At 48.4% G+C, this 25,754-nt stretch overlaps 3 protein-coding genes across 13 annotated transcripts in view; 1 reads left to right on the plus strand and 2 right to left on the minus strand.

Annotated features, from left to right (window-relative positions):
* Positions 1-7,586, minus strand: part of CSGALNACT1 (chondroitin sulfate N-acetylgalactosaminyltransferase 1) — a 31,934-nt gene extending 24,348 nt beyond the window's left edge. The window contains exons 1-4 of one of the 8 annotated variants that reach the window (XM_065062490.1): positions 7,237-7,586; positions 5,582-6,256; positions 4,620-4,732; positions 9-2,793 (exon numbers count right to left, since the gene is read on the minus strand). The gene's annotated coding sequence lies outside the window, so the exon portion shown is untranslated. Of the gene's footprint in view, positions 1-8; positions 2,794-4,619; positions 5,541-5,577 lie in introns of those variants that run through there. The other 7 variants (XM_065062492.1, XM_065062487.1, XM_065062488.1 and 4 more) reach the window with 7 other exon arrangements.
* Positions 7,567-25,744, plus strand: INTS10 (integrator complex subunit 10). 4 transcript variants are annotated; one of them, XM_065062456.1, is made up of 18 exons: positions 7,586-7,774; positions 9,210-9,277; positions 9,535-9,638; positions 10,487-10,626; positions 11,122-11,203; positions 11,514-11,654; positions 12,040-12,211; positions 12,446-12,615; positions 14,324-14,457; positions 15,208-15,364; positions 15,982-16,064; positions 16,807-16,959; positions 18,113-18,221; positions 18,580-18,659; positions 19,088-19,250; positions 20,022-20,115; positions 23,378-23,455; positions 25,366-25,744. In XM_065062456.1, the coding sequence occupies exons 1-18, from the start codon at positions 7,646-7,648 to the stop codon at positions 25,520-25,522; spliced, it is 2,214 nt and encodes a 737-aa protein (XP_064918528.1). In that variant the 5' UTR covers positions 7,586-7,645; the 3' UTR covers positions 25,523-25,744. The 4 variants fall into 4 exon arrangements, with proteins under 4 accessions (XP_064918530.1, XP_064918531.1, XP_064918528.1 ...); XM_065062457.1 differs by having other exon boundaries at positions 15,211-15,364; XM_065062458.1 differs by lacking the exon at positions 23,378-23,455 and having other exon boundaries at positions 7,567-7,774.
* Positions 12,615-25,754, minus strand: part of HGSNAT (heparan-alpha-glucosaminide N-acetyltransferase) — a 35,730-nt gene continuing 22,590 nt past the window's right edge. The window contains exon 17 of the mRNA XM_065062463.1: positions 12,615-13,870. Within this exon, the coding sequence (XP_064918535.1) occupies positions 13,827-13,870 (44 nt within the window). The 3' untranslated portion in view covers positions 12,615-13,826. The remainder of the gene's footprint in view (positions 13,871-25,754) is intronic.

Raw genomic sequence — 25,754 nt, forward strand, 5'->3', positions numbered from 1 at the left:
TACCTTACCCTGCGATCCCCCACGGGCCCAGCTTCCGAAAGCAGCCGTCACTCAGCAAACCGTCTCCAAACCGGCTGGAGCTGCAGATGGCTCAGCCCGCTGGACAACCAAGCAATCCTCATTTCTAAAAGCAGCCGTGAAATGGAGTATCGCCCAAGAGGCAGAACTCCGAGCTCAAACACACGTCCTGCTACCGGGGGAGTCTCTTCACCATACGCAAAACAGCAACGACGGGAGAATTCCCTCAAAATCCGAGCAACATGACAAACAGATGATGAATAGGGCTATCTGGCTGCAGGCTTTGCACATCCGGACCCAGTTTCTCGTCCCAGAGAGGAAGAGAGGATTATTCCATTTAAGAACTGCCAGCTATTTATAACCTTAGCTATAAAAAACATAAACTGCACGAAAATAGCGAGCCAGAAACCCATTGCTGCCTCCAGCAGAACCGATTCCCCGCGGCATCCGCACGCTGCTCCAAGTGAACGTTGTTCCATTCCTTCTTGCAGGACCACTGCCGCGCACACAACGGAGAGGGAAAAGGAAACAAACGCCTTGATTTTCCCCAGGATTTCACTTCAGAGCTCCTCTCGTGTTTGCAAAGAACGGCTCAACAGAAGGATGATGCGCCGTCCAAGCAACTGGTTTATATTTCCCTGTTATCGGGGCAACGCAACACAAGGACAGTGGCCGTTCACCACCCGCCCCGCAAGCCCCTTCTCTAGAGCTGGGACTGGCCACCCATTCAACCAGAATGGCCATTGATCCCATGGCTTCAATGGGACAGAACTGCAGCCTCGCAGGAGCTCGGGCAGACTGAAAATCTCAACGTTTAATGCTCACGGACAGTAAAGAACCTCCCACTGGCTTTAATGGTGCTTGGCAGGGAACAGAGCTAGCATAATATAATTTACCCTAAAACCAGTAAACTTCAAGATGAACTAGAAAACAGAATCCAGAACTGTAACTATAGCAAAACTCAGGAAATAAGCTTGTACCTTTAAATAAAAAAAAGCAGCTATCGCTTTCAGTATAAGGAAAACAGGAGGGGAAAAGTATTAATTGTACAGAGCTGAAAATTACATTTCTTCGACAGGTTCTACCAACGGTATGGAGCTACGCGGTCTGCATTGCCTTTGACAGCGTACAGAGCACATGTAAACCACCTGCACTCCTCCCCAGCCCATGTGGTTGCACCATTGACCCTTCAAAGCATGGACCCAAAATTTGTACTTCTGAGGAAAAAAAAAGGGCAAAAGGAGCCTGCCAAGTGTCCACAGCCTGATCTCTGATGCCTTCCAGTCACCAGAAACTTCACAGCGGGGATCCACACAGAGAACATCACAATCAGGAACTGCAGAGACTGCGCCTGGAAGACCAGGCTGCCCTGGCTGTGTTTCCCAATGGAGGTGCCCCTGAGCACTTACTACCTATAGCTGTAGCCTAAATGAGTAGTTAAGGAACCAAAAATAGTGGAAACCTGCTATTAAGGCCCTAACTCTGACGGTTTGCTACAGCTGAGGTGGAACACGAGGAAGAGAGTTCTTCTAACTTCATCAGCGGGATCGTGGCATTTCCCAAAGCAGACGTGGGAGACGTTCAGCCCGTGGTATTTTTACCCAAGTCATGATTCTGGAGCCTCGGTCCAGCTGAGCTGCAATGAAAGGGTCTCGCTCAACCGCACGAGCGAGCGCAGGCGCTGGAGTTCACCGGAGCCCTGGAGCAGCGTGGCGTTCTGCCAACGGCCGCTCTTCAGACACGGCTCCTCGGTCACTATAGCAGAGCTGAGGGGCCCTACAGCCACTGCAGCCGCACACACACGTAACGAGACAACCCCGGTCAAGTATTTGCACTTTTCTCCAGAAAACACAGAAGAAAGGCCCTGTCTTTGGAGGAGACATCCATAGGTTCTGTTGGATAATAAGAGGTTTTTTTCTCACTGTGACACTGGACAAGCAGAACCATAAAAGAAAACCTTTCACACATCTCGTTAATCGCATCGTCACCTCGCTCCAGACCGCAGGACCTCGCGGCCAAGCGCAGCGATGGCGCACGCCCCGGGATCACTCACTCGCTGCACCGGGAGCTGCTGCTGCCACCGGAGTCAGGAGAAGAGCCATTCAGAGCCCTGCACAACACTAAGCGTGTTATCAGGCTGGTGCAAAAGTCAGCGTGGTTTTGGACCACGAATTTTAAATCGTTATAAATAAAGATGCATTTGGGCCTAGTTATCAAAATAGGAACCACTACAGTCAGCGCATCTCTGCCAGTCAGAAATAAGTTTATTCCTACAGCACAAAAATCTGTGCTTTGGGATTTGATGAACTGTCGGAAAGCATTTTCTGCATCCTGCTGGTGGTGGAACTGTTCCCCCTGCAAAACGCTGTCGAGATGCTTGAAGAACTGGTGGTCGGGTGGCGAGAGGTCAGGCGAATCTGGCACACGAGACAACCCCATAGCCCAATTCATTCACCTTTTGAAGGGTCAGTCATACAACACACCATCAGGCGCTGCGTGGAGAGGAACTGGGACGTCTCTGGTGGCCGATGCCAGCTGGAGGTGCTGCAGTTTTCGGTGCATCTCCCCGATTCGCTGAGCATCCTTCCCAGATGCGATGGTTTCACTGCGCTGCAGGGGGTCAGAGCAGCAGCGGAGCACCCAGCAGTGACCACCACCTGTTCTTGGTGCAGGTTTGACTCTGGGAAGGGCTTCGGAGGGTCTTCTTGGTCCAACCACTGAGCTGGTTGTCAGCAGTCGTTGTATACAATCCGCTTTCCATCACACGTCACAATCCTATCAAGAAATGGTTCATTGTTGTTGTGTAGAGTAAGACAATACTTCAAAACAATTTTTTTCTTAAATTTTCAGCCATTCGATAAATATAAAATAAACAGCAAGTCAGTAGCAAAAAAGAGTGAGAAAAGCACATTAACGTGATGTATAACACAACCACGTTTACTTAGGAATGTATTTCAATATCGAATGGCCAATCTGAACAATGCAAAAACCGCAATTCCTTTTGCACCAACCTAATAATATACTCGTTGGTAAAAAGGACATCTCACCGTCAAGACATTTCTGCTGAAAACTCAAAGGGAGATGAGGAGCTTCACTCTTTTTGACTAACCAGTCAAGTGCAATAAGGTAACCAATACACTAATAACACTACCTCTCAGTCCCTAATAACAAAGTAATTAAGAACAAGCGTGACCCCCTGTAGCGACAGACACAATATGTGATTAGGAATGAAAGACCAACACGGCACTGCCTGAAAAGTGTTGAAGAGAAGACGGGATGAGGAATGAGAGGTTCCTCGGCACCAGAGGGACCCAAGCATGCTGCCCCACACTCGGGGATGGAGATCCCGTTCCTCAGCCCCGTAACTCACCCTGGGCTCACGAACAGGCACCTGAAAGGCAAACTACGGGAAAACAAGCAAATCCTGTCAGAAGAGCATCAAATCAGTGGGGCGGGTAAAGAAATCTTTCCAGTGCACACCAGGTATAAACAGGTTAGGCATAGAAGTCACAAGCTCTGCTGCCCATGGCTGGGTAGAAAGCTGGTACCACAAACATGGGGTGAAACAAATACCTTCCCAAGTGGAAAAACAGCCTCTGGACAAAGCATTGAAAGCCAGAACTCTTGATTGGAGCCAACAGCATTTGAAATTCACACAGCAAACAGTTCCAGAAGCAAGAGGAGCCAACAGGATAGATTTAGAACCATTATCTAAATTAAAGAGTCCAGCCCTGCAGTACAGCACATCTGCCTCAAAACAACACTAAGAGATGTCACAAGGATTCAGGCAGATCAAAAAAAACCACTTATATCATAGTAAAGCATGTGGCAAAAACCTTGAGTTATAAAAAATATAACCTTGGTACTGAAGAGGGTAAAAGGGAAATGAATCACCCTTCAAAGTTCGCTTCTCAAACTGCTTGGAAAGAACCCAACAAGTGGCGTTTTCTAATTCTCCAGGCACTACCAATAAGTGTTTTCCCATCCAAACTGGTTTCCAGGGCAGCAGCTCAGGGCTGACGCGGCAGTGACCCCGCAGTGACGCTCACGCACAGCGAGGTGGCCGCTCCCCGCGCCAAAGACACAGCCCACAGCATCCACTGCTTGTCTATTTGATTTTAGAGCGCTGTTAAAGAATACACAGAACCCACACTGTGTGTGTTTGAAAACAACTCTGCTCCAGTTAAACATCACCATAGAAGTCACCATCTTCGCCGGAAAGTGATTCACAGCGGAAACTATTTGTAACTCAGCTTTACAAAGTTTGCACAAGAAATGCACTCACTCACACGCCTCGTGTGGAAACAACAGCGGAGAAAGACGAAACTATTACAAAACTGAGATACCATGAGTCCAGGGTGCACGAGTGAATAGAAACACGTAGATATGTAGCAGACATTGGTGAAATAAAAATATAGGATTTACAAAATATTAAATAGGAATATTGTGCTAAACAGACAATGAGCAGCTTTGTGACAAACACATTAACACTATCCACAGGAAAAACAAACAGCAACAGAATAATCTTAGTAACTAGAAATGAAAAATACTGCATCTATTTCATGTTCTGATTTCAGAGATGGGAAAGAACATGGTCTTACCTCACATTACGTCCGCACCACTCCTTAGTTCCTTTGAGAGCCATGTAAGAAGAGATGCAAACAGCAAATAAGCGTGTTCCTGCAGGCAGCACCGGCCCAGGAGCAAAGACAACCTGCTCAAAATAAAAAGGCAAAAACTTCATACTTGAAATCCACAGGGAGGTCTGTTGCATTTTGAGGGAGTAGAGACATGCAGGAATTCAATAATATAGGCATAACTGTGATGTTGCCTCAGTTTATAATAAAATATTAATTCAGTGCATTTGTCTGCAGAAGAATGATGGTAAATGGATGGTTGAGAGCTCAGTCCCTGGGGACCTGAAGCAGTTCTGTTCCGGCCGCGGGCACACACGGGCGCAAACCACACAGCCATTCACTCGCCTTCTCCTCCCGAAACACAGCGCTTGCTGAAGCCACGCTCGGATGTAATGCTTTGGGCAGGAGTTCAGGCACTGACCTGCAGGAAAAGCCTCGTGTTCAGCTCCAACCTTTCCCAACAGCAAACAAGAAAAACAAACAAAAACCCCACGGTTGAATAAAATCCTCATTTAAGCTTTCCCCAAGGGGGAAAAATATCCACAAGTTGAAATTGGCCAGGCACATTTAAGAGGAAACAACAAGAAAGAAAAGGCAGCTCTCTGTTGCGTCCAAGAGCCCGGCGTGCAGCGGGAGCGCCGGAGCCGGCTTTCCAACACGCTGCGAGCATGGCCCGCCAGGCTCCGCGCCAAGGACGGCTCCGCAGACGCGCTGTGCCGCTGCTTTACCGCGGGGTAGGGGCGCACACACACCATCCCGCGTTCCTCTCACAACTCCCGGCTCCCGGGCAAACACACGTGTCTTTAAATTCAAATTAGTGAACACAACCCCGGCTTAAGAGCGGGATGCTGCTGACTGCCCGCCCGCTCTAACGCGGCTCTGCTCGGGCTGCTGCTGGAAAGGGGTTCCCCAAGACACGTACTTACAGAGGAAGCCTCCTGTGCCACTCCACCTGGTGGAAGGAAACGCGGAGCCCAGGCTGCTCTGCGTGCGCTGCGGAGCGGGATGGCACCGGGCACCAGAGGGAGGAGAAACTTGTTGGGGGTGAGGGTGGCAGAGCCTGGCCCAGGCTGCCCACGGGGTTGTGGAGTCTCCTTCTGTGCAGACATTCCAGCCCGCCTGGACACCTTCCCGTGTAACCTCATCTGGGTGTTCCTGCTCCATGGGGGGATTGCACTGGGTGAGCTTTCCAGGTCCCTGCAACCCCTGACACTCTGGGATTCTGTGATGCGCTGAGCATCCCCCTCAGGAACGGCCGCCATGCAGCTGGCGGCATCTCCAGAGCCTCGAGCTGCGTATTTACTGCAGGGACAGCCAGGAAACCCAGCAGCCTCCTTAAACATTAATAAAACCACGCAGGAATTGCCACACAGAACCTCTGCATCTGAGGAAACCACCCCGCATCTGGTTTATCACCAACACAGGCTGACAAAGGTGCTCAGCGCACAGCTCAACCCGCTCCAATCCCACCTCACTGCCTAGAAACGGCACCCAGAACGGCTTTCTCCACCATTAAAAGGTTGCAGACAGCAGGTGATACCCCAGGTGACGAGGCCACCCGCACCTGTGGAGAAAGAGCCCGTGAGGAGGAAGAACAGGATCTGGAAAGGGAAGGAAAAAGAGGAAATGTCAAGTGTGGAATGCACTTTTGGACATGGCTGCAGGATTCAAAGCAAGGACAGACACCCGCAGCAGGTTAATATACAATTTCTCTTCTATTTCTGCACAGGGCCATTATAAGCCTAAATATGTGGGAAGTCAGCAGGTGGAGAGAAATTCTCCCTGTCCATGTTATCTCTTTATCAAGAAAACTTCTACAAGGAAAAATTATCTCTTGAACCTGTTCTCTTCAAACCCTTCCAGGTGAAAATGAATCAGCCCCCTAAAAAGTGCTTTCACACAATGCAAAATAAGTTTCTGGATAAAATACACCCCGCTTACCAAAGGAAGTCGGCGTTTGCTAAGCTTCGAGCCCTGCGAAGGGAACGCAGGGCCCTGCCGGCACACCAGCCCGCTGTGCTCAGCGCGGGGTGCACGGAAACGTGGCCAATTCTGGCCCCGCTGGGTGGGAGAGAACCGCAACCCGGTTCCGCTCCCACACCTACAAGCTAAGCAAGTGTTTTAACACAGCTCATAACCCCTGCTCACGAGGCTACCGCGGCGTTTGCCGCCCCAGCGCGGATCCCCGGCCCTCGCCGCCGCCAAACCGCATTGCTGCATTGCGCTGTTTGTGCTTGGCGCACGCGGCTGAGCCAGATGGTCTCCTGCAGTCCCTTCCAACCTAAATTATCAGGTGAAAATCAGGTCAATTAGCAAAAGCTGCCTTAGACTATTACAGAAATGGATTGTGGCCAGTTATAGTGATTTTAAGCCAGAATTTGGGTTCAACTGTGAAGAATACACAGACAAGCCCCGAGCCAGAGACCTGCGCGCCATGAGAAGTCTCCAGTCCGCTAAGCAGACGCTGCTGCCGCGGGGGCCGTGAACAGACACGGCTCATGGGGCGCTGCGACGGGCCCCACACGTCCCGCTCCCGCATTCCCCGCCTCCTGGTGCGCGCCCCTCTGGGCACAAGCCCAACCTCCTGGGTCCTACAGCTCCAAGGGGCAGACAAGGCGCTTGGTCGCAGCCTCAAACTCCCAGGCACTGGCAGCTCAGACAGCTCAGCTGGAGAAATTGTTCTGCGCAAACCCCGAGGACACAGAACTGGTAAAACTGAAAAAAAAAAAAGACGTTCATAAACCACGGAACCCCTTTTCATGGCCATTAGTTTTTCGCACACCGGCCGTGCCCACTCCCAACATGGCGGCGCCAGGAGCGCAGCCCGGTCCTGCCCGCTCTCAACATGGCGGCGCCAGGAGCGCAGCCCGGCCCTGCCCGCTCAGCCACGTGCCAGGGGGCGGTGCAGGCCCGCCCCGGGGCAGCAGAGCGCATGCGTAACCCTCCTCCTTCTCCCCGTGGCCCCCCCCATCCGCCGGGCCCAGCGCAAGATGTCGGCGCAGGGGGACTGCGAGTTCCTGGTGAAGCGCGCCCGCGAGCTGGTGCCGGGGGACCTGTGGGCGGCCAAGGCCTGGCTCATCACGGCGCGGAGCCTCTACCCCGCCGACTTCAACATCCAGGTAAGCGGCGCCGCCGCACCGCCGCTATTTAAGGGCGCGGCGCTCCCCCCACACGGCCTTGCGGCGGGCGCTGCCTGACTGGCTGGTGCTTCGACCAATGGGGGTGGAGGGGCGGGGCCGGCGGTTGCCGCGGTGACGGGAACGCGGCGGTGCCTGCGATGGCGCCGTTCACGGAATCACCGAATGTCAGTGGTTGAAGGGCCCTGTAAAGCTCATCCAGTGCAATCCCCCCATGGAGCAGGAACACCCAGATGAGGTTACACAGGAAGGTGTCCAGGCGGGTTGGAATGTCTGCAGAGAAGGAGACTCCACAACCCCCCTGGGCAGCCTGGGCCAGTGTTCTGATACCCTCACTGAGAAAAAGTTTCTTTTCAAATTTAAGTGGAACCTCCTGTGTTCCAGTTTGCAGCCATTGCCCCTTGTCCTGTCACTGGTTGTCACCAGAAGAGCCTGGCTCCATCCTCCTGACACGCCCCCTTTCCATATTGATCCCCAGGAATGAGTCCCCCCTCAGTCTCCTCTTGTGCAGCTCCAGAGCCCCAGCTCCCTCAGCCTTTCCTCACATGGGAGATGCTCCACTCCCTGCAGCATCTTGGTGGCTGCGCTGGACTCTCTCCAGCAGTTCCCTGTCCTGCTGGAACTGAGGGGCCACAGCTGGACACAATATTGCAGGTGTGGTCTCACGGTTTCCTGCGCTGCCATGGCAGCACCAGCGGTGGGGCCCGGTCTGTGGTGCGGAGAAGCACGGCTGTTCTGGCCAGGACCACCCAGGGCCCCACTGGAGACCAAGCCCCGCACCCTGGCAGGGCCCAGACACAGCCCCACATTCTGCAGCCCAGCGTTCCTGTGCAGAGTGACCTCGCCATGTTTCGCTCTCCCGAAGGCACAGGGTGGCTGTTGTGTGGCGGTGGGACACAAAGCGGCGAGCTAGGAGCTGCTCCTCGTGTTCCACGGGAGTAAAATCCACTCCCTTGAATGCTTTGTGAAAGGGAAAATATTGTTTCTTTAACAGCTGGGGAGAATGTCCCTTTCTGCTTCTTGTGTTAGCACGTGATGAAATATTTGGGTTTGCTGCTGCAAAGAAACAGTCATTTCTAATAGGGATTTCAAGTGATTCTCTTGCCCGTGGTTTTCATAATGCCCTGAGGTTTCACGCTGCATTTGACTGGAAGCAAAACCTGGTCAAAGAACTCACTAAGGTTCTTATTTGTCTAAAAATAAAGCCAGCATGTTACTATTAGATTACTTACATTATCATACAGAAGTTTACATGCAATTTAATGTGTGATTAGGCAGTCTAAGCTCTTAATTCCTCCAGCAAACGTTGCAGTCCTTTCCGTTGCCGTGATTCAGACTGCTGTGGCAAAGCGGGGATGTTTTTTTAGCGTGGAAGGACTAGTGTGGTTGATAAACGTTGTGTTCTCCCGTCCTGCAGTACGAGATGTACACGATAGAGAGGAATGCCGAGCGCACAGCGTCTGCGGGCCGGCTGCTCTACGACATGTAAGTCACGGAGCCGCGGCTCCACCGTCACGCCAGGTGCTTGTTCCCATAAACCTCAGACTTGCCAAAGACATAACATGAGTGTTCTTGGAACTCCGTGTGGATAAATTAAGCAGAAAAGGTCTTATTAATGAAAACGAAATAACGAAAAGGAGGGTTTCTTTTCCATTTGCCCACGCACATTCTTTCACAGGGAGGTTTTGCCTGGGAAAGATTTTGGGATCACTGTGCATTCCTCGCCTCAAACTTCATTACAGGTTTGTGAACTTCCCCGACCAGCCTGCGGTGTGGAGGGAGATCAGCGTTATTACGGCGGCGTTACGGAACGACTCGCAGGACAAGCAGACGCAGTTTTTGAGAGGTGAGGCTTGCTCGGCTCAGCCTGCCGGCCTTAGGAAGGCCAGAGGGACATGAGGAGCTGGTTCCCGTTGCCTGGTCGCTGGTATGGGCAGACTGAGCCTGCCACAACAAAAAGCACTTAGAAAAGAGGTTCCGTAGGGAATGGTTCAATGGGACTTAGGAATCGTCATGTCTGACTGCAGAGAACACCGAATGATTGTAAAAATGGGCTGAATTTATATGTATGATGTGAGGGTCATGAAAATTAAGCGAGCAGAAAGTCTTGGCAAGCACAGGCGGTTTTGCAAGCAGGATTTGCAGCTGCCAAACTGCGGCCTGCCCTTTGAGGGTTCGCTTCAGAAGCTCTGAAGATGAGCAGCTCGTAACTCTGCACGCAGGCTGTTCCGCTTAGGGAAACATTTGCCTTTTCATGGCTTGTGTTTACTTTTTGGAGGGAGTACATAAAGGGAGAATCTTTTGGTTTCTTTTCGTTGTCTCACTGGAAGTTCAAGTTGAAAAGGTACCTTTTTATGATAAAGTATTAATTGCAGGAGTGGGATGTAAGTAAAACAATAACAAAAAATCTTGAAGAAGCATCTTAAAACGTCAAACACTTAAGTATTTTCAGTATCCCATTCATCAGCACTCTTGCTGAGCAAGCTCCGTGCACCCCGTTAAACACAGATCAATATTCATGCGGTGTTCTCTGAAAGAAACAGCTCTTTTCCCAGGCATAGATAATAAAAGCCAAAAACGTATAAGGCAATCTCTCTCCGTGCCCACGGCAAGGGGTATGGACTGGCCTGTAACCCTTTGGCAGTCGCCTTTACAATTCAGACAGAGCGAGTCAAACGCTTTCTTCTTTTAAAGGCTTATTTGAAACCCTCCCTGGGCGAGTGCAGTGTGAAATGTTACTGAAGGCCACAGAGCAATGTTTTAACACCCTGGAGAGGGCAGAAATGCTCCTGCTGCTTCTGCGACGCTTCCCAGAGACTGTGGTGCAACACGGGGTAAGAGCAGACACACTCCGAGTATCTGTTCAGGACGTCGTCATTCTGTTTCTTGAGATTTTCCCTACGTGTGTTTCATTTCCCCTGGTGAGGAGGTGGGTCTCTTATTCTTGTTCGGATTGCTGCACCGTGAGGTCACCGCCAGCAAAGAACTGGGCAGCAAACAAACGGAAGCAAATAGAACTTTGTGTTGTGTTTTGTTTTGGAAGTGCAACCATTACGCTATGCTTTTTGGAAAGCAGAACTACACAAAGTGTAGAGGAGTATGTGTAGATTGCTTCAGGGTTCTGTCCGCAGGCTGTCCCTGGGGGCAGAGTGCTCTGAGTTGGGAGCAGCGTGCTTGCACCGACTCGCAGAACAGCTGCTGCAGCTCTTGCCCTAGAGCGAAGCTCTGCTCCTGCACCCCCGAGTGACTGTTTAACTCCACTGCATCGCAGGTTAAAGAGGTTCTGAACAGCCTGGTCCAGGGTTTGATTTTCCCCTCTGCTTGCACAGGTGGGCCTTGGGGAGTCATTGTTAGAGGCTGAAAGTATCGAGGACCAAGAATCCCCAGTGAATTGCTTCAGAAAGTTATTTGGTAAGAAGATATTCACGTTCTTGGTTTATTATACAACTCTACAGTAGGGCAGCAAGGTTCTGAGGTCAGTAAACTGCTTTCAGGATACCGGGATTAGAAAACTGCCTTAGTCAGAAGGGGCTCTGGCCACATGAGGCCAGGCCGAGCGTGTGGGACCAGCTTTACCGCCCTCGTTCGTGAGAGGTTCGGGCTCATGCTCTGTCCACCAGCGATGGAGCCTTCATTTTGCTGACTGAGAAACCTTGCAGAGGACAAACAGAACAAAAAACCCGCAAACCTAAAGGATTTTTTGGTTTGTTTTCTATTTTAGTTTGTGATGTTCTTCCTCTGATCATTAACAACCCCGATGTTCGTCTTCCTGCCAGCTTGTTATATAAATACCTGAATAAAGCAGCGGAATTTTATATTAACTATGTAACTAGATCTACGCAGACAGAAAGCCAGTATCAAGGTAAGAATATTCTCACAAAATCAGCCTTTCCTAGATATATTTCAGTATTACTGAAGCGAGGCCCACAATGAAGAGAGCATTGCTTTTCTGTAAAGTATCTGGGAGACAAAGATCAATAATAGTATTTGATGTTTCTTAGTTCTTTTACATCAAAATACACCATGATGCTTCACCATGTGTACTGAGAGGTAGGACAAAGTGTCCCAGATGTCCTTACCCAGCCCGTCACCTCTCTGGTACGCGGGGCAGCACCTCCCGCTCCCCGTTACCTCCTCAGAACGGGTACCCCGACAACTCAGATGTGCATTTTTACACGTCCCCTCCTTGAAAATAAACCAGCTGCTTTGGGTTCCTTACAGAGAGAAGAATGTGCTTGCTCCCCCAGGTTCGCAGGACTCCTCCGATATCCTGTCTCCAAGCAAGCGCAGCTCTCAGAAGTACGTGATAGACGGCCTGACAGAGAAATCCTCGCAGATCACAGACCCCTGGGAGAGGCTGTTCAAAATCCTGTCCGTCGTGGGGATGAGGTGCGAGTGGCAAATGGATAAGGGACGAAGGTGAGAAACCTGTACTTTTCTAGATGCTGCTTCTCAAGGAGAATTTGGCTTTTTAATTATTAAGGAGGTGGGTGGAAGGATTTAAACCTGCGTTTCAATTCAGTGCAGTTTTTCTTTCAAGACCGTACAACTTCCTCAGCCAAAACATGAAGTTTTCCGTATACTCTGTGCGTTCTTCCCTTTCCTTTTGGAGTCTGTGTAACAAACTGAATTATTATTGTCTCTCTTCCTCAGAAGTTTCGGTGATATTTTGCATCGAATGAAAGACCTGTGCAGATACATCAGCAACTTTGATAGCGACGCACACGCTAAATACAAGAATCAAGTCGTGTATTCCACGATGTTGGTCTTCTTCAAAAACGCGTTCCAGTACGTCAGCAACATCCAGCCCTCGCTCTTCCAGGGTCAGTGTCCGGCGGTTCGGCCCCCGTCTGCAGAGCTGCTCCCAGCGCCACGGCCGGTCTGTGCACAGCCCGGGCTGCCGCGTCCCGCCTGCACAGTTACTTGTAACGTGGTTTATAAAACCCAATAGGAAGAGATTTCCTGCATTTCACAAGCTTCCAACTTGGATTTTTTTTTTTTTTTTGTATAGTTTAACCATGATCTTTTAAGTGTGCTTTGCACATCAATCTTTAAGTAATTAAGGAGTAGTCTGTAAATCGAACATGTAAAATATGAGTGTTACCTGTGGCTTTTCCTGCCCCCTCCAGTCTGTGGGTTTGGGGTGAATCAGGTTCCTCGGAACACAAGGATCGCTTCTTCCGTGCTAAAGCGCACGTTTTCAGGCCAAAGCACCACAGAGTGTGCACTGAGACGGCAGAGCACAGGCCCCGCGCTGCCGCATTTCTGGCTCCCTCCTCATCTCCCCACAGCAGGAGAAGATTGCCAAGGCATCTTTTACTCATTGCTGCTTTAGCATTAGAGCCCAGCGGTATCCAGTGCCTTTCATATCCTTCTGTCCTCAGGGTTTTTCCTCCTCCTCTCTGGAGGGCTCACTGTAGGTAAGATGGTACATTTTGGAAGCCGTCTGCTCCTTAATCCGGCAGCTCCGAGCTTTGATCCGTGACCGAATTCTTCTCATGCGCATGGACTTGCAGGAAACCTCTTGAGATAAAGCTTTTCAATGCATTTCTGTTCAATAATTCCTCTCTGCCTTGCTGGAGACTTGAGAAATGAATGAGGCGATTCACACTCTCGTAACAGCAAGGCCGCCTGCAGCCTTGGCACGAGTCGCTATTCGGGCTGATGCTTTTAGGGCTTTATTTATAACACTGTGCTAGAAATCAATTACAAACTCTGTAAGCTTGAATTCTAGAGCACAGTTTGGCAGAAAAAACCAACACTGCGCTTTCTGTGGCCGTGTAACTTGCAGTAATGGCAGAGAAGTTTGCAGTCCAAGTCAAGGGTGAGGTTAGGCTTGGCTTTGGTTTAGGCCTGCAGGTTTTGGAATAAAGGCAACGTTAATTGCTAAGCATGCCAGGTTGGTTGGTTCTTGTAACGTTAACTTGTGTTAATGGACTCCTCACATGTCACTTTTGGGTAGACGGGAAAAGTTTAATATGGGTTCCTGTAGGTCAGGAGGTGAGATGGAGTCTCCTTGCACTAAGCTCTCAAATCAGTTCTTTGCAATTACGAATGAGGCCTCAGTCTCACGTCTTTCTGCAAATATAAAGAGAACAAATGCACACACTGAAAATACTCATCTGCACTATTGTCTAGTCTGGTAGAGATTTGAAAAAGGGAAAACGGATTAATAGATTTTCCCTTTCCATTTCTCTATGTGAGCTTTGCACATCTATATACAGTTTGATTGTGGGAAACGAGAAATAATTTGGGGAAGGAAAACTTTCTCAGTAGCGGCCATGTACCGATGTTGCGTGAGATTAAGAAGAGTTGTTCCTAGTTTATATAATATCGAATGAAACTTAAGCACCGAGATTGAAATGACACGTGCCGATGCCCCTGGATGCTCTGGGACAGCACTGGAAGCAGAATAGAATAACGCAGAATAGGAGACAATATTTCAGTTGGGTGGGACATACAACGGCCATCTAACCCAACCGCCTGAGCACAGGCTAAAGCAATCTCCAATTCATTTCTCTTTAAATGCAGGTCCAAATGCGCCAAGCCAAGCCCCGCTGATTCTTCTGGAGGACGTGCCCAACGTCTACGGCGACACCGACATCGACCGCAACAAACACATCCACAAGAAGAGGAAACTTGCCGAAGGAAGAGAAAAACCAATGGTAACTTCTCCAGACTTTTCTGTTCATAACAAGAATGGCATTGGTACTGGGAATTTGGACAATATTGATAGAGATGTAATAGATGCATTTTAGAGCTATCCTGGAATAGCTGTTTATGGCCACAATTTGCAAACAGATTTTCTTTTTTTTTGCTAAAACCAGCAAAAATCAAACCATTGTTGTAGCAATTGTGTAGATGTGTATGTGCAGATGTGAGTGCTGCGACTGCAGAGACTGCAGCAGCTGTTAAAAACGGCAGCTGTAGCAGCCGGGTGTTCTACAGCCAGACCTCCAAATGAGTTGACTTTTCGTGATTGGACTGTGAATACATCCGTTCCTTTAACAGTGGAAAACCACTGCCTTACAGAATTTCTCTGTTGGTAGAAGGATGCACTTGTACAGTTTCCTGTGCATTATGGCACCGTACGCTTAAACTGAGTGCTGAACTGTGAAATGTGTGTGTACTTTTCAAAGATAATGCGGCTGAAGCTCAGCGGTGGGCCCAAGTGTTTAACAATTGATTCGTTTGGGACACTGTTTATCACACTACACCACTGAGCGTCCCGGTAGCACACCAGATCATTCTAACATTAAAAGAAGCTCAGTGAACAGTCACCTAAAGGCACTTAAACCTTGGCGTCTCTAGTACAGAATAGTTTTCTTGCACTCAGTGGAAGCTGCGTGACTTCAGACTCATTTGAAATACGTCTAACTGAAGAAGTGACTCTGTGTTTTGCGCTGGCTTGTAAGCAGAGCTCGGATGACGAGGATCCTGCTGGGAAGGCGCGGAGCCGCCACATCACAGTGAACAAGGCAGACCTGGCGAACTCCATTGAGGTGCTGGAGAGTTTCAAGCTGGCCAGAGAGAGCTGGGAGCTGCTCTACTCCCTGGAGTCTCTCGACAAAGGTAACGCCGCTGCGGAGCCTCTACACGGCACCGCTGCCCACAGAAGTCACCGTGCTGTTGGTAAAACAGAACCCCAGTCACTGGGATCCTTCAGATGGAATTTACTGTGGGTCCTGACTGGTTTTGATCTAGCCTTAGTGGCTATTGTTTCAACTCCGGAATGTTTATTCACTCTTCATGCACCTTTGGTTGTTCAGCGGTCACTTCTCCTGGGAGCAGCTTTGACTGAGGCTTGTGCTGATAATCCTGGGTGAGGATGTGCTGCTAATGGCTGCTTTAGGTCAGGCTTAAGATGACATGGCTTTACCGTGTCTCTCCCTTTGTGATAATATCTGGTGTGATAACCTTGAGAAAAAAGTTCTCTTCTACAAAGCAGGCAAATAATGCCACTTCACTGCTTTTACATTTGTTGGGCACTATGAAGAGAAACATAATGAAAATATGCTAGTACAGGAAAAGATTATCCCACATTTGTAATATTTCACACTCTGCCTGTTTTGCGTTCTCATTTTTCAATTCAGCTATGTGAGTTTTCTTGGAGACACCTGATTTTAAACTCCAATCTGGGAAATACATCCTTTTCTCTTTTACGTTTTCTCCCCTGACCATTTGCGCAGAGTTCACCAGAATTTGCTTGTCCTGGAAGACAGACACCTGGCTTTGGCTGAGGATCTTTCTTACAGACATGATCATCTACCAGGTAAAAACCTAACGTAAAACCTGGTGAAAATGACCCCGTGACATGAGGAGCTGTTCTGATTAGCCAGCTGACCAGTGACCCTTTGGGTGGAATCACCACATTCCTACCCCAGGCGAGGTACCCGACTCAGGAATTTCTCTCCTCGTAGCTGTTTGTTGAGTCCAGCTCATTTTGGCATATGGAAAAGACACCCGCAGTGGCATTCTGACCAGTACATATATATAGCGTTATGGAAGAAAAGTGCATTTGCTTTGCCTGTCAGTACATTCTACTGGAACACAATCGGAGAGAAGGATTTTAAACAGCAGCAGATTTTTAATGTGTCTCAGTTAAAATGTGTAACTCCTCTCAGCAATTAGGCTGATTGTCCGCTGCTATCTGCAGAACAAAGCTGCTGCTTTGGTAGTTTTCTTTTGGAGGGCTTTTATTTTTGCCTGTATCCGAACACGAGCTATTGCAAACTTTATTCGACTAAGTAAAGCCATGATTAACTCTGAGGAGTGTGATTAATTGTTTCAGTTAGAAGTGTGATTTTATAGACAGGCTTTTTAAAGCAGAATTGTGCTCATCGCCCCGCACTGCTGTACATTGCTGGAGTGTGGTCTGCTCAGTTAGGATTTTAAAGCCCTGTTACTTGGACACCCTGTTTGAAAGCTTTAGAGAAAGGATTTCTTCTTTCTATCCCCCAAGCCATTGTACGCAGAAGAGCCTAATGCTGTCTTTTTCTGTCTTGTGTTTAAAGGGACAATACAAAAAGGCAATTAGCAGCCTGCATCACTTGGCAGCTCTTCAGGGCTCTCACTCTCCACAGCAAATGACAGGACAAGGATCCCTAGAGAATCAGAGAGCGCTGATCCAGTTAGCAACGTGCCACTTCGCCCTCGGGGAGTATCGGGTGCGTACGGCGTTCCACACGCGGCCCTTCATCATCCAGCCCTGCGCTTCCCGTTCGTCGTCTTCCTCGGCACGTTCTCGTTAGCCCACGGGCAGATCTCATTAGCCCATGGGCAGATCTCATTAGCCCGTCAGCACGTTCTCATTAGCCCAACTCCAACGGGGCGTCCAGCTGGCAAACCCGTGCTGCGCTCCGCCACCTCTCCCTGTCCGTGAGCATCAATCTGATCTCGTCGGTTTGGTAGTTCTGACCTGGGAGGCGTAGTTATGATTTTCCACACCTTCAAGCGTTTGAGTTGTCTGTAAATGTAACCGTAAATCTGAACTGCTTAACTTTCCTGGGAGTTTTACACCTTGAGAGGAGAATTCTTTGGGAGAGGCTCCATGCGGCACGGGCAAGAAAAGGTTTCTAGAAAAGAAACTCCTGTGATTGTCTTGCTAAAAATAATGAGTTATCAAGTGACAGTGTAAGAGACTCCAGAACAATACTGTCAGGCCTGACCTCTGAACTGGCTTTACCTTTGCAATACAGATTTTGTGCGTTTAATGTTCCAGGAGTGCCCGGTGGTTTGAGCCCGTGTGGGCACCACCAAGAAAGGCCGAGTCTCTTAGGACCCGACATCATCCCAGCACTACGGACAAGTCTTTGTCCCTTCCAGTTACTACTTTTTCATTGGAAATGGGATTATATATCCCCACAGGCCTCTTATTGTCTCTAGGAAATAGCATTAAAAATGTATAGCATTCCTGTCATGCTGTCAAATTGCCATTTTCCTTTCTATTTTTACCATGGACAGAACGAGCTTTTAAACCTGTTCTAAGAATTCATTTGCAAACTTAATCCTCCAAAATCAAATAGTTTTTGATTCTAGTTGTATCCATTTTACGCTCTTGAAATGAAGGATGCCAGAACATATCTTTGCGCCATTAAAATGACATTTGTAGGCTGTCCAGGATTGTTCAACGACATTCCGTATCACCGCTCTGTCTCTGCTCCTCCAGACTAAGTCACACATTAAGTCCACTGAAGTTCTAGCAGGGAATTTTGTGACAGTTCTTGTCTTTTGCTGTGTCTGAAATATTTAATCACTATTAATATATCTTAAGAACTTTAATTTAAACTTAGCATCATCATCTCTCTCGTCTTGGTACAGCAAACATGTGAAAAAGTGCTTGACCTCATGTGCTGTATTTTACTTCCGATACAAGAAGGAGGGAAAGTACAAGAGGAGCAGCCTAAAGTCAAGTCTAAATTCAGGAAAGGTATGGAGCTTTTACTACCCTAAACTCAGTGTCAGCATCATTTTAGCTGGTGCATTTCCCTTGAGTATATCATTATTTTCGTATTATGAAAAAGGAGGAAGTTGCCCTCTGGTTACTGCGAGTGGTTTTCCTGCGGGTACCTGTTACTGTCTGGTGGTGACAAAGTCCTACCACAGCAAAAGAGAAACGAAGAAAAGCTTTTGAAACGTGTAACTTCATGTTTTGAGTCATTTATAATTTATCTTCAAAGTTTCCCCCCTCTGCTAGAAATGAGGCGACCGTAGATGCGTTTTTCTCCATTCTAATGTATTTCAAGCTTAGCGAATCGTGAGGCACCTGATGAAGTGTTTTGTCGCAGGGTCTGACCTGAAGCTTTGGCCGTGCACCAGCAGAGCCATCATGCCGTACTGCCTGCACCTCCTCCTGGCGTGTTTCAAGGTGAGCTCTGCTCAAGGCTCCGCGTTCTCTTGTGCTCTCAGGCCCGGCTTATGTCACCGAGTCCTGAAACTGGCTGGGCCTGAGGGCTTCTCAGCCACCTGCGCTTGTGGAGGGGCTTTTTTCTGAGGGGGAGGGAGCGTTAATGGAGGAGGCTTTGTTCTCTCTTTTTTCTCTTCTGTTTGTTTTAGTTTGGGGCAGAGGAGATAGTTTAATGTCCAAATATTTTGGTCTGTATTCGGACTTCCCTTATAGGTGAGTGGAGAGTATGGTATTTTGGCTGGGCATTTCCAGCGGGTTTTAAATGTGTATATTAGGGCAGAATGAAATACGCTCCTAAAGAACTTTGCCCAGACATAGGTGAGACCGATCCCACATATTTACCAAAGCAACACGTCCTTCCCGCTTGTCTGATGTCCTTCTCCCCGAAGCTGCGGGCGTTCACGGACAGCAGGGACGACATGGCGCTGGGCCACGTGGTGGTTCTGCTGCAGCACGAGTGGCCGCGCGGGGAGAGCCTGTTCCTGAAAGCCATCAACAAAATCTGCCAGCAAGGAAACTTCCAGTACGAGAACTTCTTCAACTACGTCACGAGTATCCTTTCTCTAACCAAGAGCGTCTTGCACACCCCAAACTGTCTGCGGGGCATTGCAAACGCTGTTTGATACTTTCAGCGGCAGCTCTTCTCCACAAATCACACTGGTTTTATTTCCATAGCACGCGAGCCTCTTGTGATAGGTCAGATTTTGGGGTTAAGATAACGAGCTGCGTCCAAGTCCATGCAAAGCGTGTCAGATTCCTGCGGTCTGATAGCTGACATCTGCTTTGCTCGGCGCACACGCACACGGACGGTTTAATGTTCAAGCCGTGGGCCCCAGGAGGCAGGTGCTCCAAGTCCTACCCGAGACAAGTGGAAAAACCCCGGTGTTAAAGGAGAGCCAAAAGAGAAAGAAAGAAAGAAAAGGTAAATAAGGGACCACAATAAACTGTGTGTGCCACCATAGGGGTGTCCTGTCCCAGCCTCACGCTGCTTTCATACCATGCAAGGCAGGAGAAGAAAGGAAAACAACCAGGGAATTTGTGTGGAGCGATGAGCTTTCTTTACCTCTGTCCAACTGTCCAGAGAAAGAGAGAAATAAAGAAAATGAACCGATTGAAGTGTGCATTTTGCACTTTGAAAAAGCCATTTCCCATGAGTTTGTGCAGGATGAGGAACACACAGTGCGCTGATGTTCACCGCTGGAGAACGAGATGTTCCAAGAGCTGCTGGCTTGGAGCGTCCTTTGTCCTTTCAGCAGGGATGGGACGGATAAGGAATGTTCTCTCTCACTTTTTCCCTACTCAAGTCTTTAACGTTTTCTTCAGATATTGATATGCTGGAGGAGTTTGCTTACTTAAGAACACAGGAAGGAGGGAAGATTCATCTGGAATTGCTGCCAAATCAAGCAATGTTGATCAAGTAAGGATAAAAAAGCATTTACTGTTTTCTTTGAAAGAAGAAAAGGGGTGTTCTAGTTGTCTTTGCTTTCGTGAAATCTTCTGGAGTGTGGGTTTGACATATCTTTGAGTTCAAATGGAAGGAGTTGGCTGAGGAGTTCAAATAAGGCCAGGAGGTTCTTTTCCTGACTCTCCTGCTGACCTGTCAATTTCATTTGGGGGTTCGTCAACTTTCAGCTTTGAGCTGTGCAGACCTTTGTTGCATTTGCTTTAGGACGATTCGTATTAAAGTGAAAGCAGTTTTGCTTTTTCAAGCAGACACTTGCACTTTGCAAGAATTCTTGAAATAATGAGGCACAAGTACAAAGTGATCTTGAATGATTGTGCTGAACAGTAATGTTGAACAGAAAACACTATGTGTTGTAAACAAAGCTATGAAAGACCACAAAGGATGGAAAACCTGGGAACAGAACATTGATTAAATTACACGCCAGGTAAACAACAGCAGCTCATCGCTTGCTACCCACTGAACAAGCTTATTCTGCTCAGCTCAGTACGAGATGCTGAAGGAAATTAATAACATGGATTAACTTCCTAAGTGTTCTTAGTTTGGAGTCACAGCTGAACAAGTATCTGCTGCAGGGCTTAGTGGCACAATGTTTGGAATATCCTGGTGGTGGTTTATTAGAACCTGTGGTATTTTAGTTCCTAAGACAGCATAACTGCTGAAGATTGTGGGAATTCCAGTTCGGTGCAGTGTGTCCTGGTTCTTCACTTTCTAACTAGAAATGGGGGGATTTTTTTTAAAACCGGGACCCTATATCAGAGACCTAGATCCAAATCTGGACTAGTCAATAGATGTTCCAGAGTCCAGGTAACCAATGCTAAAATGGGATAGTAGGTGTAATTACAGAAGAAATACAGGTGCTTAATTATGTGACCGAGCTTTATCTTTCAAGCTGTAGCTTTTCCAAGTCTTACCCTTGCTCTGTCCCTCTGCCCACAACCCGCTGGTGAGAACAGGAACCGGGGAGCGCTGCGCCACGGTGACGTTCAGTAAAGAGCTTTGTCAGCGAGAGGGCTCCGCGCTGAAGAGCACGCTTGGTAACTTCTCGGCTGCCGTCTCAAGTTGGTTGTAATAGTTCAGCGCCATCTCCCTGCCTCCCGGCTTTATTTCGATTGGCGTGGTAGCAGTTACCGACTCTTCTGACCCCACCAGTCAGGAAGTGGGTGGTGAGCGGCGTTTCTAGGAAGACAGAAATCTCTCTCAGCCACCCGTGTGGACCTGGGCAGCATCGCTGCCTCCCCCTGGGGTTTTAGAGAAGCCCTGTTTCTTGTTTCCCCTTACAGTAAATGGCTGGTAGGCTTGAAATCTGCAGGCTGCTTGCCATCTTTCAAAATTCTCACCAGTTCTGGTATGTTTTTTTTTTATAAAGAGAGCTTTTTGTTTCATGACTTCAGGACATTTTCTCCTCACGTGGATTCCACATTCTTCTTCCAGGACTTTTCCTCAGTACCTTATACTTTATAGGAAATTATATATCCATTTTCCTGAACCCAGGAAAGCAAACTGCAGTGCGGTTTTCCGAAGCTGAAGGAAGGTATTGGTAGCCTGCAGACTTATTATCGGGTGCTGCAGAATACAGATGCTCCCTTTCCCTTTGCTTGTGTCCATCGTGGGAAGATGAGGGGCCATGGTTCGGGTTCAGCTGGGGATACAGCCAGCTCATTCTGTCGGCAGTGTTGAGAATTCTGCCACGAGCTCTGAGTTCAGCCCTCAAGTGCTTTTGAGCTCGGTTTTAGGCAAGCCCAGGTTCACAGTTTTCCTGATTTCAGTGGCAGTGGCGGCAGTGTTAGCCAGCAGCCTTACAGAGGAACAGAACAATATGCAAGAAATGGCTGATTCATATATGCTCCTGGTTTTTATTAATCTTAGTCTGATTAGTCTGATCTTAGCCTACCAAACTCTGTGTAAACTCAATATGAAAGGTGTTGAGTGTTCTGCCTCTACTCACATTCCCATTCCCTCCCTCCTTGGGGCCAGAGGAGGAGAATCTGGGATTGAAGTGGAACTAAGTATCTCAAAAGTGTAATTTTTAGTCTGGGTATGTTTAGTTCTGCCTGCAGAGCTTGCAAACAGTAATGAAAATGCAGTTGTGCAGAATCCCCTTTGCAAACATCTGTCAGCCTGGGGGCAGTAACATGGTGCTGTTCCCTTGTATTTCCTGTTCCCGTATCCATGTTTGCAAGTACTGGACTCATTTGTGCCAAGAACTCTTGAGAAATTACCTCATTTGATTGAATAATTCTTGTGAATATTTTTATTTCAGGTTAGATTGAATAATTCCTGTGGATATTTAATTTCAGGTTATTGTAGAGTGTTTCTGTACTACTAAAATACCCCTTCTTTATTTGACTTCTATAAGCATAGCTCACCATCCGTATTCATTAATAAATTATAGATATTAACCAAAACGCCCACCTGGTAGGCACCTGACACAGCATTATAGGGATATAAACGCGCGTCTTGCTTCTCTGCTCCCTTCTGAGCACCCACAGGGGTGAATGCAGCACTTGGTGCCTGAGTGCCTCCTAAGATTTGGGTGACATTTTGACACTAGGCTTCTCTAGGTCAAATTTCTCGTTTCTCCTTAGGTGGGGCATTCGATTTGCCGTAGGCTGGAGGTGTGAGGTTGTCAGCCCGTGTTACAGGCAGCACACAGAGATAAGGATTTAATTTCACCATTTTTCGGCTAAAGCACCTTTTGGCAGCTAATTCTTGTGGCCCTGGACATTAGCTCAAATGGGAGGCTGCTCTGAGGGAGCGTTTGTGCTCTGACGTTGCACCGTCCTCTAGCAGCCGTTTTCGTGTGCCGTTTGAGTTGGAGAAGGTGACAAAGGCCACCTGCGAGCTAAAGAAAAGCTACTTGTGCAACCTGCAACATACACCGACTTGGCCGCTACCCGCTGTGCATGCACGTGGCTTGGGCTCAGCAGCACATCCCGTAGCTCCACGCGGTGGGCTCTCCCGCTGCGCTTTGTCCCGGCGTAACCGTCCAAAAATAACTATATCTATACATACATATATTTAGACCACAGTGGCAGAACAGCCTTGCGATGAACTCTGGGGATCTCTGCATGTTTGACGCTGTAAGGTCCTTCGGCTGCTCACGTTGCTCCGTGGTCTCATCCTCGTCCTTTCTCGCTCCTGTATCTGGAGTTGTTTTGCACTGGGGTGGGTGGCGTGTGGGTGTTTGAATGCTGCTGTTTGCTGTTTTTTAAAGGACTTCTAGCCCTCCCCTGGGGTTGCTGCAGCAGGAATTCATACCTGTGCTACAGCCCAGCATACAGACTGCTGACAGGTACCGAGTGGAAAACCCGCTCATGCTGTGCTGTGTTTTGTCAACATGTTTTACTGCCCATGGTTTTCAGCAATTTGTTACTCGGTATTTTTCTTTTTCTTTTGTTTTTTTCTCCATTTGTGCCCACATTGCCTGGCAAGCCATGTTGTTCTATTATAACATTTCTTTTTCTTTTTCCCATAAGTTGCCAGTATCCGTCTCCTTTCAATTTTAATAAATACTGTTGAATTTAAACAAAAACATAGAAAACCCCCAAAATGACACCAATGTCCAATCACATATTAGCAAGCGTATAACCCCCTTTTTCCCCAAGCCCATTTGTAACTACGTTTCTCCCTTTCAGTTGTTCTGAATTGTGGTTTCAGATTTAATGGCACACATCATCAGAAGCGCTGCTGGCTCGCTCCGCAGCTCTAGGTTGCATATTCTCCTTTGGGGTTTAACCGACCATAGCACTCAGCGGCCAGCGATGTTTAAAAGAGTGAAGATGGAAGAAAGGGCGTATCCCATAAACTCTGAATATTCTGGGGTATTTTCTGTGCTGTTTTCACGCAGGCGTCAGTGAACGGCCCAGCAGCCCCAGGCTGGTGCTCAGCAGCCCCTCTGCCCTGGCCAGAGCTCACAGAGGTCTCGCTGGTGGGCAGAGAGGGAGCGATGGGGACAGAACACTGTGAGAAGTCTCTTCTCAAACGTGGACTTGCTGCTGTGAGTGGAAGGTGGGGTGGTATTGCTGATCAGCCTAATTCCTGGACTTGGCCCTTTTTCATTTCCAGCATCTCTGGATTGGCACAGACGCCTTCGCCCTTTATTGTTTTTAATTTCCTTTCTTTCAGTGTATTTGCTGGGGTCGGTCCAGCTCTTCCCTTCTGAACTGTGACTCAGGACTTGTCTCAACATTTAGACTTGTCTCTCTAATTTATGCTGCTCCCATAGTAGCGCTAGGGCTTTCACTTCAGGGTCCATCTTTTGCCTCCAGGTAGGGCTTGCAGGTAGACGTTACAAAGTCTTGGTCTAGTGCCTCCAGTTCTGGACCAGTACAAGTAAAGCGTAGAGCTCTGGTGCTGCAGAACACTGTTTTAAGAACAAGACTTCAGGTACTGAGTGCTGCTGGCCAGCGTGAGGACAAAGACCTGTTCATAAGAATGGCCTTTACCAGGGCAATATCCCAGGCTTTTTCCCAGCCAGCATCGCTTTAGCTTGTTCTGTTTAAAAACGAGCCCTCAGATCCTGAACTTGTGCTCAGAATAAATGTAATCCCTGCCACGTGTCCAGTGTCTCCAGAGGAGACGCAAGAGGCTTCTACTGGTGCACCCTCGCAGCCTGGCTGATTCTGGGCTTTGTGCTGGCCTGGGAAGTGTCCGCTTGCCTTTCCTTAATCCAAGAGTGACCGGTGCCGCAGGATTCTCTAGCTGGGTTTTCGGCTCCTTCCTGCCCTCTCCGCTGGTCTGCTCTGGGCAGCAGCCGTCTGCCTCCTTCCTCCCGAGGAAGCAGGTTTGTGGTTTTGCTCTTCTTTCAGCCCCAAGCATTTGCAGAAGTGATCGCAAGGAGAAAGCGCTTTGGGCAGTCAATGTAGCAAGAAATAAAGAGTTCTTTTCCCCAAGCAAGGAGAACTGCACATGCTGGGTTACAAGAACAGATTTTCCTGTTAGCCAGAGCAGCAACATTTTTCTCCAATCCCCAACAGTCATAATCAAAGCAGTGAGAGCACAGACCTTTAGGAACTTCTGTCAAAAGACTTATGAACTACCTGATTTTTAAAAATGAGCGTAGCACTGGCTATTTGTCTCTCTTTATATGAACATGGGTATGGACAGTAGATAGATAGTGCCATACAGCACCTTTTGAATTACTGCAGTGCACCAAATAACCCTGGTTTGATTTTTGTCTGTCTCTTTCCTTCCCGGTTTAAGGCATCACACAGTTACCCGGGGCATCACTAAAGGAGTCAAAGAAGACTTCCGCCTGGCCATGGAGCGCCAGGTCTCGCGCTGCGGGGAGAACCTGATGGTGGTCTTGCACAGGTTCTGCGTGAACGAGAAAATCCTGCTGCTGCAGACTCTGGCGTGAATGGGCTGGCCCGAGATGCAACGTGTCTTACGGAGAGAGGGGAAGGCTCTCAGTTGTACCAACAGCCTTTGGCAGGGAAAAAGTCACTTTCCAGAGAGTGAAAGAAGTTCTCTGGGAGTTACAGGTTCTGCTGTCCACAAACACTACTCAGTGTTTGTTCACCGCTTAGTTTTCTTACATGGGTAGATCAAACTTTATAAATAAAACTTTGTTTAAGAAGTATTCTGTAATG

Source organism: Columba livia, chromosome 4 (assembly GCF_036013475.1).
Source record: "Columba livia isolate bColLiv1 breed racing homer chromosome 4, bColLiv1.pat.W.v2, whole genome shotgun sequence".
NCBI lineage: Eukaryota > Metazoa > Chordata > Aves > Columbiformes > Columbidae > Columba > Columba livia.

Excerpts from the sequence above, each read along its gene's own strand:
- INTS10 (XM_065062456.1), top strand. The coding sequence starts at position 7,646 with ATGTCGGCGCAGGGGGACTGCGAGTTCCTGGTGAAGCGCGCCCGCGAG. Across the intron at positions 11,204-11,513 it reads TTGCTTCAGAAAGTTATTTG|TTTGTGATGTTCTTCCTCTG; the intron begins GTAAGAAGATAT and ends TTTCTATTTTAG. Across the intron at positions 12,616-14,323 it reads CCAGCCCTCGCTCTTCCAGG|GTCCAAATGCGCCAAGCCAA; the intron begins GTCAGTGTCCGG and ends CTTTAAATGCAG.